This window comes from Dryobates pubescens, chromosome 2, assembly GCF_014839835.1.
Source record: "Dryobates pubescens isolate bDryPub1 chromosome 2, bDryPub1.pri, whole genome shotgun sequence".
Lineage (NCBI taxonomy): Eukaryota > Metazoa > Chordata > Aves > Piciformes > Picidae > Dryobates > Dryobates pubescens.
In genome coordinates, this window is record NC_071613.1 from 28,286,415 (window position 1) to 28,307,457 (window position 21,043).

Below are 21,043 nucleotides of genomic sequence, written 5' to 3' on the forward strand. Positions count from 1 at the left end.
GAAATCACTAAGGAGTAGTTCAACATATTTTCCATGCATTATTATGTGCTAGTAGGGTCTGGTAAGAAACAGCTCCAAAAATTTTGTATTGTAGTCTTTTCAAAAATACCATGCTAGCATATGGGGTAGTGCTCTCAGTTCATAATGGCCATTAAGACTTAAGCATCCTTACTTTAATTAATGCTGCCCATGTATTTTAACATCCAAACCTGCTGCCAATAAGAAAATTAGGGTTGAGCCTTATCAAGTAGTCTATGCTTTGAAAAAGTAATTCAGTTTCATTGCCAAGGTTAACTGACATTTGTGGGTGTAAAAAAATTGTGAGCACTGCTGTTTTATGATTTAGGAGTCCTATTGCTGTTGTCATTATTATCTGTGAATTATTTAGCTTCATAAAAGTATATACCATGGACTTCTCTCTCTTTAACAAGAAAATAAGGTCTATTTAATTAAGATACAAGAGTTTCTTTTGAAGCTTGTCAAGATCACAATTATCAGATTGGCATCAGACCTCGAAGAAGGAAGAGAATGAGTAAGAAACTGAAGACATCCATTATAGAAGAGCAGTGAAGAATAGCAGGGAAGGAACTTGCACAGACACACATTGCTTGGTTAAAACGAATCTGATTGTTTCATAAGCTCATTACATACTGTTCATATGGCACTCATCTGAACTGTTTACATATTTCATGCATTTGAGTAATCCAAAATATATATATATATATTGTGTGTGTGTGTGTGTCACTAAAATGTTCAATTAACTATTCTGCTCTTGCTGCCAAGTTTGAGTCATTTGTGCTCAAGTGATTTACAGTAGTTGTGACAAATCCAGCTTTCTTAAGTGTTATTTTTGTTGGAAGTAGGTATCATCATTACCATGGCAGAGTATGAATAGCCACAGAGCTCAAGAACCTCATATATCAGAATCCAAAATAAACTGGCAGGAACAAGAGGAGGGAAAAAAAAGAATTGTGAAATGAGTCAGAGCGAAAAAAAAATAACCGAAACACAACTTTTCTTAGGGAGGTACAGCAATGGAGGGCGGAAAACAGCAATGCCATTTGGAAAAGATACTGAAAGGTGTCCCACTCTTCTGCTAATTATTTCATGCTGACATCAATTCACGTACAGCCAAAGTCATTAGGTTAACCCCACCCTTTCTCTACATACAAAATGATTCCATCACACGTACTAAAGTATAGGGAGAGAAGAGTTAACAGAACAGAGTTTTATTATTTGCACATGTTGCAATTCCTCTGTGTTCTATCAAAATTTGCTGAAATGGAACCATTCACAGCAACATGAGTTTGATGAATAAAGATCTTATTTTTTGTGACTTTCTGTACGACTTCAAAAATTTTACAGGTCCTCATGTTCTCCTCCTATGGTCCCACAGGTTCTAAGATTACTTTCTTTTTTTTCCCCCCCTTCTCATTTCTGTGGATAAACACCAATGTATAAACACCCGTTAAAGCTTTCAACTAAAGTATATACAAATGCAATGCCAAATGCATCTTGTCGTGACTACTTCTGTCGACTACACAACCATCCTGAACACAATAGGTATTTTTATATGAATTACTGGAGCCTTAGAAAGCTCTGAATTAGCAATATTTTTGTGTGAGGCTTTGCATTTATTTATAGATCCCCAGCACAAGGACATGGAACTATTTGAGTGGCTCTAGAGGAGGGCAATGAAGGTGCACTGAGGAGGGCGGGAGCACCTCTCCTATGAAGACAAGCTGAGAGAGTTGGGAGTTGTTCAGCCTGCAGAAGAGAAGACTCTGGAAAGACCTTAAAGCAGCCTTTCAGTATTTGAAAGGGGCCTACAGGACAGCTGGAAATGGACTTTTTACAAAGGCATGCAGTGATAGGATGAAAGGTAATGGCTTCAAACTGGAGAAAGAATAGGAAGAAATTCTTCACCATGAGGGTGGTGAGGCACTGGAACAAGTTACCCAGAGAAGTTGTGGAGGCTCCAACCTTGGAAGTGTTCAAAGACAGGCTGGATGGGGCCATGAGCAACCTGGTCTAGTTGACCATGGCAGAGGCATTTGAACTAAAGAACCTTTAAGGTCCCTTCCAAGTAAAACTATTCTATGATTCTGTATTTTAATATTGTTAGTTCTTAAAGAATCTCTTCTGATGCATCTCCCTTTTCCCCACTCTGTTACATGCTCCACTTAAACACAAAATTCAAATTGAAATAAATGGCTTTGACTATGATTGGAGGAAAAAGATTTATGGGATTTATCAATGCTGATCAACTACACTTGCTTAATCACCTGTACCAGGTAGGCCTGAAGACAGCTTTCACACATGCTTAGGTAGAAGCTATTTCACAGAAAAATATTTTGTTATTCTAAGGTCTCAAAAAAAAAAGTCCCCAAAGTCTAAACAGCTTGCAAACACAGATTTTCACATCACTGGTGTTATGGCCTGGTTTAAAAGCCTGAACTGCAAGACAATCTGCTTGGCTCAAAACACGCTAAATGTTGTTTTTACCTTTTTTTCCCTTTAATCTCTGAAAGGTAGGTTTCTTTGTGGCTTCCAAGTAGAAAAACAACATTTGGCATTTCAGCAAAACAGTTTTCAAATGCCATCTCTGAAACTGCAAGTGAGCTATTCTAATAAAGGGTGAAGTTATTGCTCTCTGTTTATTCTTTTTTTTTTTTTTTTTCTTTCTTTCATGGAGACTCATCGTAAGGGGGAGAACCTTCCACCACATGGCTACCATATTGATAGTCTTGAGACTCTCATGCTTTTTGCAGTAGGGCAGGGAGATACAATGTCATGTTCTTCACCAATTTATGTTTTTAATCAAAGCACACCCAGTTATTTCCCTTATCACATCACCGATATTTCTCTTAGATGGAATTCCTTGATGGCGTTTGTTGGAATCATCTAATTTCCCCATCCACTGCACGCAACAAGCACTGTTTACTGCAACAGCACTCAGAAGCACCAAGGAGGCTCATGCTACACCGTAACAGATTTGAACAAATGCACGCATGGAAAATATTCCATTATTTCTACTAATGGCTCTGCTGCATTTCAGCTGCAGCAGACAGCAAGTACCTGTTCAACAGGAATGCATCACAAACGAAAGCCAAGATGTCTTGAAATGAACAAAGCTGAAATCCCTAAAGTTATGGGGAAAGATTATGCGTTTAAACTCAGTCAAATGATAATTTTCTTCACATGAAAGGCTCTGCATAATTAGGAGTATCAGGTATTCAAGCAACCTCTTTGTCTTAGCGATGATAAAAAGTAGATACTTCAAAAATTACAAAAGGAGGTTAGGAAGGGACATAAAGGTTCAATCATCAAAAAGTAACTGGTTTTATTCCTGCAGGATACGGTGTTACAACATCAGCTAAGAACATTAAGGCATTTTCACTTCAGTTTTGTAGCAAGAGGTACAGTAGCAATGGGCCTAACTGGGTTGTTACTGTAGCATGTATGATGCAAAATGCACACATATTTTCTAAAATCTTTACCAAGGAGTAAGAAAATTGTAGATCTACAGAGTTACAGACTTCAAAGTTTCCTTTTTTTTTACGATTCCCTTACTGTACACTTTGCAATGTCACTAACACATCAGAGCTAGATTAATGTGTTAATGTTTAGAACAAAACCCAAACCTAACAAACCAAACAAAAACTATAAAATGTTGGTCACTCTTCAGAGCTTTGTTTCAGACCAATAATGGATAACAGTAGCCAATCAAAATTGTCTGCATCTCATACATCATTCATTCTAGAAGACACACTAGAGAAGGTAAACTAATGTATCAAAACTTTCATATAGTATTAGAAGGACTGAGCATTTACTTCAGCAATAAAACAAATGTGTCAAACTTCGATGTCTTCTTTTGAAGAGAAGTGGTGACTGCATGGACAGGGGATAAAGCTCCCTCTTACATTAGTAGGATATCACAAAATGAGAATAAATTTTAAACTCTAAATGAGGAAGCAAGGAATAGTGACAGAGAATTCTCATGCCAATGAGCATTATGTTTCCTTCTGTGCTAGTTTCCCCAGAAAACTCTGCACACTGAAAAATAATTGCATGTGTCTAAATCCATAATGCTCCGTTTCAGAGAGTTACAATGAACAGCATGGGAAAATGCTCTGGACAACTACCAGCTGGAAAGAAAGGCTTTTTATTCAAGACAACATTTAAAATAAGGACATCTTTAAATATTTATGCACAAATATATGCACACTTTTTAACTTGATACAAGAAATTTTATTAGTTGTTAATACCCACTGATTATGTTTTGTTCTATTATAAAGGTCATTAGACAGGAGGAAGACAGCAGTTCTCCATGTATATACAACAGTAAAATGCAGTTCTTAAAATGCTGCCAAAATAACTAACTACATTGTCTGAGTACTTGTATAAAACACACAGGAAAGGTTCTTCGAAAGGTTCTGGTTGAAGCTAGAGCCTCAGCTACTATCTTATCTGCTCTGGACACTTAGATCTATTACTGGATTACCAGAAAAGGTTATAGGTTATAACAAGGTGGAACAGAGAAAAGGTCACAGGACCACAGGTTATCAGAAGACAAAATAATCTTCCAGTCATGGGGACTCATTTACTTAGGTGTGAGCACAGAAGCCATGCTTTATTAGTCTGCAGAACCCTCAAGCCAAAATTAACTGGTCTAGAGTGAGTAATGATGGGAGAATAGGGAGTAGTAAATATATAGAGCTACAGTACTCTCTTATTTGTCTATGATGTGCCAGATCAGGTAGCCAGCCCACTAATGCTTCAATATGGCAACACAAGCTTTGCTACTCAGAGCAATGAGTTTATTTATGTCAATATACAGTCACTGAACTGGTGTGGAAAATCACTCAGGGAATGCAGAACTGAGAAAAGCAAGGAGGGCAGTCTCATTTTCACCATAAAATGAGCTGTACTCTACAGCAGACATGCACATAAATTGAGTTTATCCATCCCTAATTTGACCAGTCGTGCCTTAACTAATTTCTGATATACACCAAGTAGACAAGCTAAGTCAGTTGTCATTTAGCCCTGAGTTAACCACGGACAGCGTTCTGAACTGTATGTACCAAGCTCACTTACACTTGAGAAGATCTGAGCTTTGAAATAACTGTGGACCCAGGACAGGTAAACAATTGAAGTGGGGAAGTATTAAACATTTGTATTAAAGCAAAATCCTTGATTATTGCTATTTACCAGCTGCCATAAATAGATGATTGTGAAAGTTTTAATGTTGTGAATTGTCTTACTCAGCAGACTGATGTCAGTAGAGGAATTTACATACACTACATTAAAAGGTATTTTTACAGCAAAGATAACTGCAAGAAATTGCCGAGACAACATGGGAGAAAAAAATACATTATGGATCTGCAAGAGTTAAATATACTATACTGAAAGATTAATTATTTTGTTTCTAATTTTGAGGGTTACCTTTTTCAAGTTTTATTTAAGGCAAAACATAGAGTCAACAAATTTCCTAAAGACTGAAAAATAATTCCGATATTTTTAATCAGAAAATGCACTTCACTCCTTGTATAGTCCTCAGAAGGAGCAGAACAATTCACAACACTGTCGTTCACCAGTTCAATATTACCAATTCAATCCACCTCATGACCAACTGGTGAATTCTGCATAATTGATGCCAGGCTCAGGCAAATTGCATTTTTGCTACAGTGATAAAAATATTCTGAATTAAAAAAAAAAAAAAAAAGGACAGAAAATGATGAGCTACTGTAAATTAAGCACATAATCCCTAATCTCACAGAACTGTTAATTTCTCATTTTTGTAAAGAAACTGGTCTTTTGATTGTTTTTAATCTGTCTGCCTGCATCACTTTGGGAGGACCAAAAGCAGTGCAGGCAGACAATAAATGTGGATACCTAACTTCTCTGTCATTGAGCCTAGCAGCACACTGGCTTTCTCATGCACTTCTATGGACTGTGGCAAAGCTGAGGCAGCCTTTCCTCATACTTGCACACCCTTATTCTTCTTCCCCTTCCCCATATCCTGCAGCATGCAAATGCGCATCAGGGTTCCCACCAATTCATTTTTCCTTGTGGCAAACTTTAGCATGCACAACACCAGAATCTTGGGACAAAACATGAGTACATTTGCAGCTCACCTAAAAGAACGAGTTCCTGTAATATTGAGCAACAGTACTCAACACAGAAATGTCAGAATCCCAATGCAGTCATCGTCTGGTATGTTTCTTCCATACCTTAAAAGCAGCACCTCCGTGAATAACAGATTTGATGAAAATCCCAAGATCAGCTCCAGTCTCCCGAGATTTATTGCCTTTTAAGCTCACACCAAGTCCAGCAGAGCCAGAATCATTCAGAGGGATCTCAAAGGTCAGCTGCTCTGTGGTTTCTGGAGAAAGGATACTGCAGTTTGGCTCTCCTTTCTGTTGGAGAAAGGAAGGATGAAAATACAGGTGAAAAGAGGGCAGAGACAATGCATATAGTTTCGTATTTCAAAAAATAGTCCTCTTCAGGGAGCAGCCTTATAACGAACAATGCATTTAGCTGAGATTTTGTCACATGATCTGGCTGTACGATGTTATTTTTAATGATACCCAGGAATATGCTTAAATAGAAGGTAAACATTGTAGTTCTACATGATACAAAGCTGATGCTGTGGCAGAATATTAAAAAAGACATTTACTTTAAACAAAGCTCTGTTAAAAACTTAAGCCATAAAACTCTCGACATCTTTACATGCAGGGCACAAACTGTAATGATAGCTGTACTGTTAAATCCCATTCCCCTCTGAAAATTGAGATTCATCCTTAAGAAATTATCCTTTTCTTACAGCTGTCTACAGAGGGAAGTTGGTGTAACAAAAGTAAGGGTGAGAATTGAAAAAGCAGTAACTTATTCTGTACTAACTCCCTTTGTACATACTTTTACTCCACAAAAGTTTGGGTTTTTTTCTGGTATAAATTGATCCCAATACTTTTCCTAGATTAAAGTGTCTATAAGAATACTAAATCAAGCATCCACAGCTAGGGAAAAGCAGATTTCTTTTACTGTATATTTTACCTGTAGTTTTGTAAGGTTGCATTTGTTGGGGGTGTGTGTGTGTGTGTGTGTGGTTTCCATGTTTGTTTTTTTAAAATCAGGTTAGAATCAGAAATTAGATAAAATCAAATTCTTGCCTGAAACATTCATACAGGCACCCTGTAGAAATAAAACTAGGACAAGGAGACCTACACTGGAGTAAAGTGTCCATACAGTGTAGGAGTAGAAAAGATCTTATGTGTCACATTGAATTTTATTTCACTCTTCCTTCTCCCTATAACTCTAAGACAATAAATTTGTTTCTTGTAATTTCTTGTCATCTTCTATTTTTTTTTTTACCAGTAATGTTAAAAGATCAATATGAAAAAAACCTGTGAAAAGGAAATACACAGACATGCTGATAAAGATGACTGGGGGCTGATTTCAAGGGTGTCAAAGTCTCATGTTACATCATCAAGTAGATGCCACATGCTAGGAAGAGTTTCTAAAATCTAAGCTGTAGCACATACAGTACCAGTTCAATTGTCAGCAAAGGTGCCAGCAGTACAAAGGTTTTCTCAGCTGCTACAGTAGTTCCATACATTCATCTATTATGATGTCTGATCAACAAGAAATGTAACTGCGGAACTAAGACCAGAAATTCATATCCTGAAGCAACAAAAAATTAAAACCAGTAACCAGTAAGTATACTTCTATTTATTTCAGATGCCTTTTCACTGATGAGAAGCAGCTACTGGCTAGAGAGTAATAGTGTGAGCCAGAGACCTTGGACTATAAACCTCAATCCCAATATGCACCATGCTCAAATTATTTTTGGAACATAACTACATGATATTAAGTCAAAACAATTTGCCCGTCAAATATAAAAATGACATAGCACCAACACTGGCAATTGTCTTCACGCCAGCATTCATCTCTAGCACCTGTCTAACTCATTTGTGCTTTTGGTTTTTACCACCAGAAGCAGGCAATTCAAAGTTACAAATCTATCACTTTTTTTTCTTAGCAGTGGATATATAGACAACCTGAACGTAGCTCCCCCAAACCTACAAATTCATACTTAATACTGTGAACAATATAGAATGATAATTTGCAAACACTCCTACTTTTGACTTCCTTCCGAAGAATCAGTGTAAGAAAAAAGCAAAACACTATTGCTAGCCTTCTAACACAAGCATTTTGCATTTAACTTTCTCAGGGTTTTAGAGGAAAGATTTTCTGTCCAATTTTCATTTTTCAAAATGCACATATTCTTGACATCTGATTCAGAAATCCTAGATCAGAACTCAAGTGGCACATCCTCTACAGATTTGGAGAGAAGAAATTTTTCTCAGAGTCCTAGATATATGATATCTACTGTAGCATGTTCAGGTCAGTCTGTTTTGTATTACTTTCCTGGTGCCCCAAGCAAGCAGTTCCTCTGTAGTGCTCCTATTCTTCCACAAATAATAAAAAAAATCATAATAGCAAATAATATAATAAACAGTAATGAACCAAATAATAAATCCATTAATAACAACAACAACAATAATAAATTCATGACACCTTCACTAGACTCTTGTCCTTTCTGTATGTCAATACTGTTGATTTTGTGTTTCCCAATACCATGAGGAAAGCAATGAGGCGGGTTGTTCTTGCAGAACATAGAAGCTCCCAGCCCATGACTACCTTCACCAGGGCAACCCCAAATGCTTTATAATGTTACTTCAACATGAACTTGGACTTTATAAAATTGAATTTGCTTGATCACATTCAGATCAATTTTTAATGGGTATGGCTGAAGGTAAGCCCTGGCACAAAGATGTACATTAATTTCAGGCTTAAGGACTTCATGCATTTGTTGACACAAACTTGCAAAAAAACAAACTCAGGATTTATACATGCCCCTCAAGCCAATCTAACAATTTGTTTAACCTCACCCCCCAAAAAACAAGCAAGCCTAAAAGGGGACATCATATTAATCTACAAGCTGCTTTATAGTATCATTTTTCCTCTTTTTCTTTGCAGACATTTTTTGACATAAGAAACATGTCACTTAAATAGTAGGCAAGGAAAACATTTGCCCTCAATATCCAGGGAAAAGACTGGGTGGTCACTAGAACTCTCCCTCTATAAACTTACTAAGATATTGGTATTATACAGAGTTTTTCAGCAAAACTTAGTCCAACTTTAGATTCTGATACAAATAAATTGCTAAAAGCAGAGTATTAAAAAAGAAGTTTAAAAGTTGTTTAATGTTCAACAATATTTCCCAACTTCCTTTAATGTAACTATGCTGTGTACTAGGTCTTAAGCAATCTACCAGATCACTGCCTGTATGACTGGATGCGTTATCTATCAAACATTAAGATGTATTCAGCAGGACACCAGACAGATGTAGTAAGTTTTTGTCAGTATTTCGTTTCCTCTGCTTTACTTAGCATCTGATTTGGAAATGTAACATTTGACTACAAATTTCCTTGATACAATTCTCTAGGAAACAATTTCATCATATAAAAAGCTTAATAAATTTAAGTCTAAAAGCCTGCTGTGTTTTTCCTATTACTGGGGAGTTCTCCAGTCTTCCTTAGGTCCTTCACAAGTGTCTCCTGTCCAACAGTTCAATTACCCTAAAAAACCCTCTCCTTCTCATTATTTAGATTCATCCTTACGCTGAGTTCCAGTAATAGCTGACTTTAAAATAATGCTGAACTTTTTCAATTGTACTATCAAATATTTGTTATTCACCATGAGGGATGGTGAATGACATATCAATGACTTCCCAGGGATGGTTAATAGGAAAGGAGATACACATCAACAAATCAATGACAAATTCATTGTAGGACCAAGTAAACTCACTCAAAATTTTCATTCGCTACTCGTCGTATGGCATCTGCTGACAGACATTAGGTAATCAATTCTATAACATCAAGGCTTTTTGATGTAAATACAAGATTGAAAACTTTTTTTTTTTTTTTGGTGGGGGAATGTGAGAAGCAGTAGAAAGAAGGAAAATCAGAGAAGATATATAAGGGATGAACATAACCTAGAAGCTTGATTTCATCCTACACTCATTAAATGGTTACAAATTATTCTCCTGATGATAGTGTTCTTCCCAGGGAATGCTCTTTCACTGATGATTATAAAGAGCTCCAGCCATTCTTAAGAGCACATCAATTAACTGCTTTATTTGGTCACCTAGTTCCATGAGAGGTGGTCTCTGTTCCTAGAATATGCAGGCATGAACATTAAATGCTGCTGGTGACTCATAGAGCTGGATTTCTACTGCCTTTATTTCCGTGACTTTGCTAAAACATTACCCCAAGAAATGAATAATTTACAATACAGCCACCACCATTAGCTGAATTATGGTCTGATAAAGGAAGTCCTCTCCAATGTACTAAACCTGAAGTCTATTAGACATACTTCTTACCTCAAGATCATCCTAGAATCTAAATTCACTCAAACACAGAATGAATGAAACGAGCTACAACACAAATGTTTCCTAGTACAAAGAAAAATTTACAGTTTAATGTTATAAATTACCCAGTTAGCAATCACATGGTGTATTTTTCCACAACAAACTTATCATGCCTCAGCACTTTGGGAATTAAATGATAGTGTATTACTGAAGTTATCCCTTACTACAGTCACAGGAACTAACTCAGTGATACTATGATAAATGAGAAATCTTCACATAAATCAAAGTCCAGATAGCAAAGTGATGAGACCCCAAGAGGGCTAGAGATTTGAGATGGCTTGGCCTGCACTTTTCCTTTAAAATGGGTACACTGAGGACAGCAAAAGGAATTTTGAACTCTCAAGTATTAATAAAATATACTTGGAGAAAAAGGTTAAAGTTAAAATAAAGCAACAAAAAAGACTTGAAAAGCCAGTCTTCACTGCTCATTTTGTCCATGCCACTGCTCACCTGCAACTGTCCTTGTCAGGCAGGTCATTCCTTCAGCTTTGCTAAATCTTAGCTTCTCAGCTTTCAAAAGCTTCCACAGCTGAACAAGCTCTGAAGTGTCTCCTCCAGATATACACACCTCTTCTCCCAATCCCCTTTACAGCCTGGTAATGTTTGTTCCCTACTATTTATAGGAGTCTACCAGCCTCAGCTCCTGCTGCAAAGCTCCCTCTTGGTTGCACCATCCAGCAATCTAGATTGTTACTGAGCTCTTGTAACTGCTTTGGGAAGACAATGAACTGTTCTTTTTCTCCACACAGTTTCTCCTGCACCAGAATGCAGCAGTCAGAATTTTAAGAGGTATTTTTTCTGCTTGCTGTTAAGCATAATGGATCCAAAAAACCCAAGCAGGTACCATCCCTCACTAAGGCAAGCCAGGACAGCAATGCTTTCATCTACTTGAGATACTTGCATAGAACTTCAGTAAAATCAATTCTGACATTTACTGAATCACCACAAAGCAGATAGAAAAGTTCAGCAGAGTTTATACGAAGGTGAGAGAATACAGAGTTTGGTAGATTTGAAGGCAGAAAGCCCTAGTAATATGTACTAAATAACATTCAGCAATGCAGATTGAAAACCTCTATCTAAGAGCATCAGGATACATTTGATTAATTGATGTTATGCTGATATTTTTATTTAACTTTCAGAAGCACATCTATAACTCGGCTCTCTGATTTCTTAATTAAAAAGCTATGATAAATGATTATTAAAACAACCTTAAATTATATTGGTATATAATCAGGTCTACCCAACAAATTATCAGTATTTTAAAGAAATATTATTATATTATTCCCTCAACACACAAAATCTGCTCAGGCACCAGTATGAACAGAATTGTAACCTTTGAAAAAGTACTGTGTATTGTATTCTTCCCCTTTCTACCCTAGCCCATGGTTAGATCTACTCAATATTGTGTCAATCCTCTGTCTACAATGGGACACCATTTTCAATTAGTTCTTTTATTTAATAGCATAACACCTGTTCTCATTGACCACTGCACTATTGATCTGTGAATGTATGATAATCTAATGCGTATCTCTCACTAGAAAGGTTGCCTTATTTATCCCCATTGTTCTTTTGCCAAAAGAGAAGCTGACAGAAAAAATTAGCTCCCACTTCAGAGAGGAAGGAAATAGCATTTGTTTAACACAAGAGACCTTTCAGTACCTGCCTGGTGCCCTTGACCAACACACTATTATAGTCTCCCAATATGCTAGCTGCCCCTTGCCTGTCTGCTCGTTTCTGATAAGAGATGCCAACTCCCTTGAGTGCCATTCAAAGCTGAGAGCAAAAGGCAAGAGACCCAGGAGAGTTATTTTCAAAGGCTTATGAAGAAAATAACATTTACATGCTTATGCAATTATTTTCTGAAAAAGAAAAAAAAAACACCCAAAAACCCCCAAAACTAAACCTAAAACCCTGTAAAAATTAGAGCAGTATTTAAACTGTGGCACCACATAACTATTACTGGCACAAAAGCTTGTAAGAAGAAAACTCCTTATTTCCTCTTTATTTCCACTATCCTCTATGTTCTTTCCAAGAGATTAGGCACAATTAGGAAATGCTTTGCTGACAGCTCAGTCATTCACTCACTATAAAATCTACACTGTATTTTGCAATAGATAAATAGTAACAATCTTGAAAATAATACTCAAAGGCAATGCACTGCTGTAATCTTGTCACAATCTAGTAAATAACTGAACTCACTGCTACACATATTCATCTTTAGTATTTTTGACAGATGCTTTCATATTGGCTCCTTTAAAATCATCTGTATTCTGTACTGCAATAAAAACCAAATGGTCACTAATGGCACACCCTGAGAAGACAAAGAAGGCAATAGCAAATCCGTGGAGATGTATTACACGGTACTTGGATACTTTTTATATTAACACTGTACACTACAAATTTGTGTCATATTAGATAGAATGGTTCTGGTTTGAATTATGTCAACTCTCTGGAATTATAGCTTTGAAAATTGACAAAACTAGATTCAGCTTTTCATCCAAGACAGATACATTGCCTTTCACAGTTTATTATACGATATCACAGGGCACCTAAAAAATGGAGATTCTCCAGTATGCTTGACATGCCTATTTGAGATCCCATAGCAAGTTTTATCCCAGGAAATGGATTGTCCTTGCAAAAGAGCTTTGCAATTCAGTGTGGCATTGCTCTTCGACTTTCAATAATGCAGTCTTACTTAACCTTTTAAAAGTTACATAACTGTAGAAAACAGGGAGAAAAATTAACTAGTTCTGTCCTCAATCAAGGTATGCCCCACTGTGAAAACACCAATTTTCACCCCTTGTATGGGGTTAGCCATGTGTTTAAGCACCCTACTGAGCTGTAGCCTTATACAGTTAATATACCCTGCCACCTAGATCCTAAAATGTTATCACTTCCTGAAGATTGAGACTGCATGATATTTTCAGGTTGAATTTAGATTTGTTGTACCTGTAGAGTTTTAGAACATATTCAGGGTAAACATGTCACAACACTGTGATGTACAAATCCAACTCTTTAAAACAATAACCAGTGAATTGAGTGAAGGGACAATAACAAAGCAATAAGCAGTGCATAATTCTTTGTATATTTCAAACACCACATGCATATCTTGTATGTGAAGTCAGCTTAGGATTTTTTTTTCACGAAGTCTACAGCAGAGAGACTTTTGAAAATTTTCATATGGTAGACAGAATAAATCTGGTGACCCCCATAAATGGCAGGGTACTACAGTTGTCAGCAAGATTTAAGAATTGCCAAGATACTTTGATTTTATTAAACACTGCCACTGCAAATCTGTATAAATGCATCTAAAATGTATGAAGATTCATTTCTGTTCAGTTAGATTTTGTATGCCTGTATTCTGATGTATACCTACCTGATTTCATAGATTAAAGTAGGTTGCCAAACAATTTTAGACAACACCACAGCTGAGACTGATGCTATCAAATAAACAGTTCCCATTTTCCTGTGCTCTGAGGTAGGGTTCCTCAAATTTTGGGAGTTTTGGGCAGTAATCCTGAAAGCAAATACAATGTCTCATGGTACGAGTAACATTATGCTTTTCTCTCCTTACTTTTCTCTCCACTCTTTTTCTTTACCAGCAGGCAGAGCACCATCAGAGGTTCTTTCAGGCAATGATTGCTATGACTAGAGCTTTTAAGCCATTCTTCTAAGGTTCCTCATATTGCCAGAAAATAGGAAGAGCAAGATCTGAAAGACAAATGCTGAATCACAGCACTTTGATGGGCTTGACAGAGAAAGCAATAGTAGACCAGATGCAATAAGGTCTGTGCAGCCTCGAAAAAGCTGACTACTACTATCACACTGAAAAGCACAGTAAATGTGTCTGCTCTGTTGGTAGCTATATTGGCACTTCACAGCATACGAGAGCTCATTCTGCCATTGCAGAATTGTTGAATCCATTGATCTCGTGTTTGGTGGGTTTTGGTTTTGGTTGGTGTGGTGGGGTTTTTTTTGGTTTGTTTTGTGGTGGGTTTTTGTTTGTTTTTTTTAATAGCGAGCCCAGTAACTAATCAACAAACCTCAGTGCAGTTTCCAGTCCTATAAGATGTGATGAGCTAGTAAATATCTTCTGAAATACATAATGAAAACTGAAAACTTTTGAGGAGCTGCACTCCATAACATTTTCACTCTAAAAACATACATTTGTGTAGACACAACCTACACTTATTTCTCAACTACTCTAAAAAGACTCTACGAGCACAAAAGGTAACACTTTTCTTCAAGAAAGTTCTTGAAAAAAACCCAGGGATTTCATTGCTTATAGTTATTCAAGATGAAAGGTCCCACATGGATTCACAATATCTTTCTTTGTATGCAGAATGAGAACCGAATCTTGTGTACGCTACTGAAATCCGATATAAGTATACTGACCTCTCTTTTTTATTGTTGCCTATCAGATTCTTCTCTCTTTCAATAGACATAACACCACAGAGAATTGGCATTTATTGGAACCACTTTCTGACTGAAATTAGTTGATGATTTGTGTTTAATTGAGCACTAGAATAATTGTTTTGACCTACAAAGACAGGTGCAAAAATGATTCAGTCTGGGTTGAAATTTCACCTGTTACTTCCAGCACATAAAAAGGCAAGAAAAAATTAGAAGGAGGTAACAGAAATTAGGCTTTGACTATTAAAAACAAAAAGACAACACTTTAGGCAAATAAGTTCCCCTTCAGGCAGAGGAGTTCAAGATATAGTAAGGATTTAATTAGGGGAAGGCTGAAACATAGAAGTCAATCACATGATAATCAGAAAAAAACATGCTAAATTTAGCGTGCAACCCATCCTGCTTCCTTCTGTCCTCTATCATATGTGTCAAAAACCTTAGAGTTAAAGACCAACCACTACATTATCTATGTTTTATATATATATATATGTTCTTTTAGCTTTTATTCTAAAAATGTTGGCTTGTTTCCTTTCTTCCTCCACTCTTCAAGGGATCAGTGAATATGCAAGGAAACCATAAAAATAGTGATTACAATTAAAACTGGTAAGTCAAAGATATCTTAAAATACAAAAAGATAAAGCACATGCAAAGCTTACTCTGTAAGTATGTGCTTTAACGTAAAGAAAAATGCACATCCCTCTGCTTATGTGTGCCACATCCACTATTCTCAAGGCTCATGAAAAATAGCAAAAAAGAATTGCATAGGGTCATGGTGCAGTATGGGTAACATCAGAGCTGTTCTTACTCAAGTAGCTTTGTCTGTTTTATCAATGTGAGGATAAAGAAATAGAAGCAGGAGCAAATGATCTTTATATCATTATTACAAGAAATGGCACCTTCAGATCTCACATTTTCCGTGGAGAAAAAAAAACAAGATGCAACAAATACACATGATCAAAACATTGCATTTTCAAAACACAACTGAATACAGTCATGGTTTGATATGTATTCTATTTACTTTGGTAAGAACTGGAAAATCCAAACCTGTTCCATTAAGCCAGTTTCTTTCTATAATATTCACTGTTCTTTAGAAAATTATCCGTGTTACACAGTTTAAAACCCAAATGCACCTTGAAAAATGCACTAATCACTGGCCACTCTGTAGGCTGTGGTAATAAAGTGAATCAAGACCTTCCCCTGAGTTTGGAGTCAGCTCCTTACTCAGCTGCTACATTGTCAACAGCTGGCATGAATTACTGGGAACATTTGGCTAACTGGATAATAAGAAGAACAGCCTGTGGCTGATCCAAATTCTACTTCATGATCTGCTTCAATTAAAAAAGGCCCAACAAAATCTCATTAGATCCTCCTTTTATTTTTCCTGAAAGCAGTAACAACACTACAAAGATTGGGGTTTCTATTTTATTCCCTCATTGTGTGCAAACAATGTAACTGTACAGCTCTCAGATGTTGCAGGGGCTAGTGTAACTGAAGCCCTAATTCCCTACAATTCAATAATGCCTGTTTGCAACCCTGATTCATCCTCACCCAGATCACATTTCCCTCTTGGCTGGTGTGGTTTGCTACTCTGAATATATTCTTCTACCTGCTAGCAACTCATCAGCATAGATGACTGATGAAATCCCCAAACTGTGCTCACATCTAGCTTACTGAAGAGAAACTACTCATGAGATCAAGCTTTCTCCAACTCACAGCTTTGTTACAAGGAAAGGCAAATGACATTATGGACTCAGGCAACCAAATGCCACTTACTGTTACTTTGTTACATTATTTGCTTTGTGCCTGTTCAGCAATCAAATCTCTCCAGCAATCAATGTAGGAACCCAGTTCTAGCGCAGCAACATGCTCAAAAGTGGTTTTGTGCATGGTCTCTAGTGGGTCCAACTTTCAGAGCTGTGGGGAGTATGCGTGTTTACTAAGTGGTCCCTCTCTTTTTGCTTGTAACAGGTAACAAGGAATCTAAAGAAAACAGCTTCTCAGACTACAGTCCCTAGAGAACTGCTCAAATCAAGAATGAATCTGATATAAAGCAATTACTTTCTTGCAGCCAGGTATTAAGAAAACTCCCAAGTACTTAGGTAAACTCTGCATGCATGTTACATAGCTAGAGCATTCAGTTACAGCTGTCCTTGAAAAATACTGCATTATCTGCTACCTTTCCTTCCAAAACCAAACATTTAAAGTGCTGGCTTTTTTTTCCCTCTTCTTTGATCAAAACAGCACTGTAACTTTGGAAGTAGCAGAGGATTAGTGCAATGTAATATCATGGATAAAGCTAAACACAACCAACCAACCCCCCACCCCCAGTTTTCATTTATTTTGTTTTATTTTTGCTGGGACTGTTCTCAGACATGGGATGAATTCTAACAAGCATCATGTTAGTATCAACATCTGGTAGCTTAGTGGTATGGTAACGTACCCATTTGCCATGAGCTACCAAACAGATGTGCTGAAAAGCTTTTTAATTTAGCAGAGCTGCTGCCAAGAAATTATCTAATGTAGTTCAGTAACTCACATTCATATTATATTGTACTTTGTTGGGATAATATGAAACACAGAACAATATTAGAATTCACATATTATCACGGTTACAGTGAGGGCCATCACTTGTGCATCATTCTTTCACAGAGAAAGCAATCTAGGCGAAGGTCAAGCCAGCAGGATAAATGTGGCTCCTTTCTGGATTTCTATCACACCAGTCATAAGTAAGTCACCTTTAGAAAAGTAGTTAATCCTTGCTGTAGGGGCTACCATTTAATAGCAGGCAATTGTGGCAGGTAAAAATTATAACAGGTTTTAGACTCTTCCAGTCTTTCATACCCACACACTGTTAGTGATTTCCAAGAGAATCTGTACTGCAATGTACAGTAATGTATAATGTTGGGGAACAGGAGATTCAAAAGAATAAATACTTAAAAGCACAACTGCATAGCAATGTGTATTATAACTTCAAAAAAAACACATGAAAAAGTGTTAATGGAAAGCCTTTTCAAAAAATGATCTCTTATTTAGAAGAACTTCTAGAACAAAAGAAATCCTAAATATAATAGATAATTTAGTACTTTCAGTCTCAGAAATTTCCCTCTGATCCACACAGACACTGACCCCACAGCTCAGGGCTTACTAAAAAAGAGCATTACAATGACTGACTTCAGTGCTTTGGGAATCACCAATTAAAAGGCTGAAAACAATCTGCCATAATATTCCTTAAAAATTGCACAATAGAAAAGGAAAATGAAAACAAAAGTAGTTTGGTCAGGACACTTCAAAATTGCTCTATTACAGGAAAAAGTGGGCACCAGTGGCACAAGAGGAAAGGCTCACATGAGAGAATCTGAACTCCCCTACAGCTTCTTATTCTACCATGGGCAACACACCCTTACTTCAACAAGGTCCATCTGCTGACAAGGAAAAGAGGAAAACTGTCAGCAGTGTTTTGTGAGGAAACATAATGAAGTGCTTCTGTGGAAGATCTCACTGTAGCTAACAGTCTAAAGAAAAAGGAAAAGCAAGGTGGCATCTTAAGTAAAGAATTATGGCAGTTTGTGTCCTTTAAAAGGAGATAAAATGAGACAAAAGCAGGAAATGCTGTCCTTCCTTTATCCTGAGAATTTCTTAATGAAAGGTCAAGTATAGCCATCAATCAAGATAAGGAAGAGGCAACCAAAGAGATGACCTTCTTTGAGGGGAAACACACATGTATGAGATAGCACTTATAAGCTAATGTAGTCATCCTCTGTCTATGTCAGAGAAAAGAGAACGGTTTCAGTCAAGCATTTAAAAAAATCTAGAAAGTGAAAATCAAGCACTTCAGATAGAAGAGAATTAGACATGCAAGAGCCTATTAAGTCAAAGGCCAGTTTACTTCCAAAATTTGTGAGGACTGTAGTAGAATTCTATTCCTTACCACTCCTGCAGTTTGGGGCCTGGCTTAGGAGAAGCATCTCCTGGAGGCAGCCATCCTCACTATTTTGTTACTGATAAGCTGCAAGACTCATTACATGAACCTTAAACTTTGGTTTGAAGTTTAATTTTTTTTATTTAAAGTTTGTTCGTTTTCTGAAAGAGAAAAATCCATTTTCATTCATGTTTGACCTCACAATTACAAAATTAATTTACAATATTCCCCTGTGAGTGATGTCATTTTGGGGATGAAAAATCAGATTGTGTGGAATTGCATTTAAAGGAGATAAAAATCAAACATCTCTTAAAATCACCTGCAAGTATAAATACTTCTCAAACAAGCCTTACACAGTTACCTTTCAATGGGTTTCCCAGCCAACAGCAGTTCATTTCTTTTTTTTGAGCTAGTTTTAAAACATGGAATTGTTTCAATATCACTCTTTCGGAAAAAACAAGTTTACCAGTTCTCGAGGTAGAAAGGCCTCCTCCTGACGAGCCACTATCAGAGAAACAGTTTCCCCTTGCTTTGTACTCCTCAGCATAGCTACCAGCTCCTCCTGTGTCCTGCCAGTAATGTCCCGTCCATTCACCTACCAGACACAAAAGAACTAAGGATGTCATATCCACGAATATGGCTCTCTTTTGTCCTTTTCCCCTTAACACAGGTGTCATTCAGTGAATGACTGCAAAGAATTATCAACAGCTCCCACAATGTCTTCCCCTTTGGCCCTGCAGAAACCACTTAGCCTTTTTCCCCTCATTTTCACCGTCTGTTCAAGCCTCTCTGTAGTACTTACCCACAGTGCAAGGGGTTTCTGAAGGCTTAATTAGTTTGTAAAGCACTTTGAAGATGAGAAGTACAGAAACAAGACCTAAGTATTAAAACTGTTTACCTCAAGAGCTTTTTGAGGTTAGTAAGTAGAAATAACCCATTAGATAATGAGATTGTAAGTCACAGGATCTCTGAAAGTTTTAAACAGACTGATTTGAGCAAAATTGCCTTAAAATGAGCACTTCTCTATCTTGATATTAAATCAGAGATTTTTGGACACGGCTGAAGAGGCAAGATAGATTTTGTTTCTAAAATGATACATTCAACTGCTTTGTGAAAAGCACCTCTTTCCACGTTGCAGTATAAAATATCTGTTGATAAACAGTACAAAAGCCATGAGACTTTTAGACTTCTTATTTTCCAATACCATGCACTAATAGCATATATAAGGAAATTAATTACTTATTCCAAAACCAGTGATCAATACTCAGCAATGCAAATACAAAGGATGTTTATTCTAACCTCCAGGATTCTGTCTCCTGACTGCAAACGGCCATCTTTTACTGCTGCACCTTTTGGCAAAATATTCTTCACAAAAATTGGACCAGGACCATGTACTGAAGAGTCTCTTGTGACCACAGTGAAACCAAGTCCATCTGGACCTAGAAGGTCAGGTAAAGAACTCCCAACATCAATTTCAACGAGCAAAAGATAATCATTAGAATTAAGTAAACAGCATCAGCAATGTATCACAATCACTCAGGTTAGCTATTCAAAAAACAGCCAACAAAAAGCTGTAAACAGGAGCCTATTTTCTGCATGGCCTATCAGTGTCAAAACACATGCTCAAATCTTTCTGCAGCTGCTACAGATGTAAATACTTTCGGATAGCCCACAAAAATACAAACCAAGCAAAATCTATTTTTTATTGTATTTTACTTTGTCTCTAGGTAGTTTAAGTATCAGCCTTTACATTAATGTCAATAGTCTTTGAAACAAATCAGAGCACAAACATAATTTACCAGTCCTTTTTTTAGCTGAAACTTGGTGGATTGTGGAAAATGTCACGATTTGAATGCAAAAGCAGCTGACAACATGTTGTTAAGAAAGGATAAAGTAACATTTCAAAGCTTCCATTAGTGAAGTTGTTTGCTGCTTGGAAAAAAACAATGTAAACTGTTAACAGATCAACGTTTTAACAAGTAATAGGGGAGTAACATCACTTGTTAGCAGGTATTCCTTAAAAGCCACCAAAATCACCCAGGAATAGTAGGGTCCATAAAAATCTTTTTATACTGAGCAGGTTGTTACCCACATGACAGTTTTCTCTCTTCTAAAAAATAAATAATTTGCTGTTTCCCTATCAAAGGCATTTAATGTGAAATGTGGAAGATTCTGAAGCAGGTTTTGTTGATGCAAAGCTGAAGGCTTCAGAAGTA

The 21,043-nt window shown here is 36.9% G+C and overlaps 1 protein-coding gene across 1 annotated transcript in view; it reads right to left on the reverse strand.

Annotated features, from left to right (window-relative positions):
- The window catches only part of PARD3B (par-3 family cell polarity regulator beta), a 439,781-nt gene that overhangs the window by 209,952 nt on the left and 208,786 nt on the right, over positions 1 to 21,043 (reverse strand). Inside the window, exons 9-11 of the mRNA XM_054173397.1 lie at positions 20,127 to 20,266; positions 19,294 to 19,422; positions 6,234 to 6,419 (exon numbers count right to left, since the gene is read on the reverse strand). Of these exons, the coding sequence (XP_054029372.1) occupies positions 6,234 to 6,419; positions 19,294 to 19,422; positions 20,127 to 20,266 (455 nt within the window). The remainder of the gene's footprint in view (positions 1 to 6,233; positions 6,420 to 19,293; positions 19,423 to 20,126; positions 20,267 to 21,043) is intronic.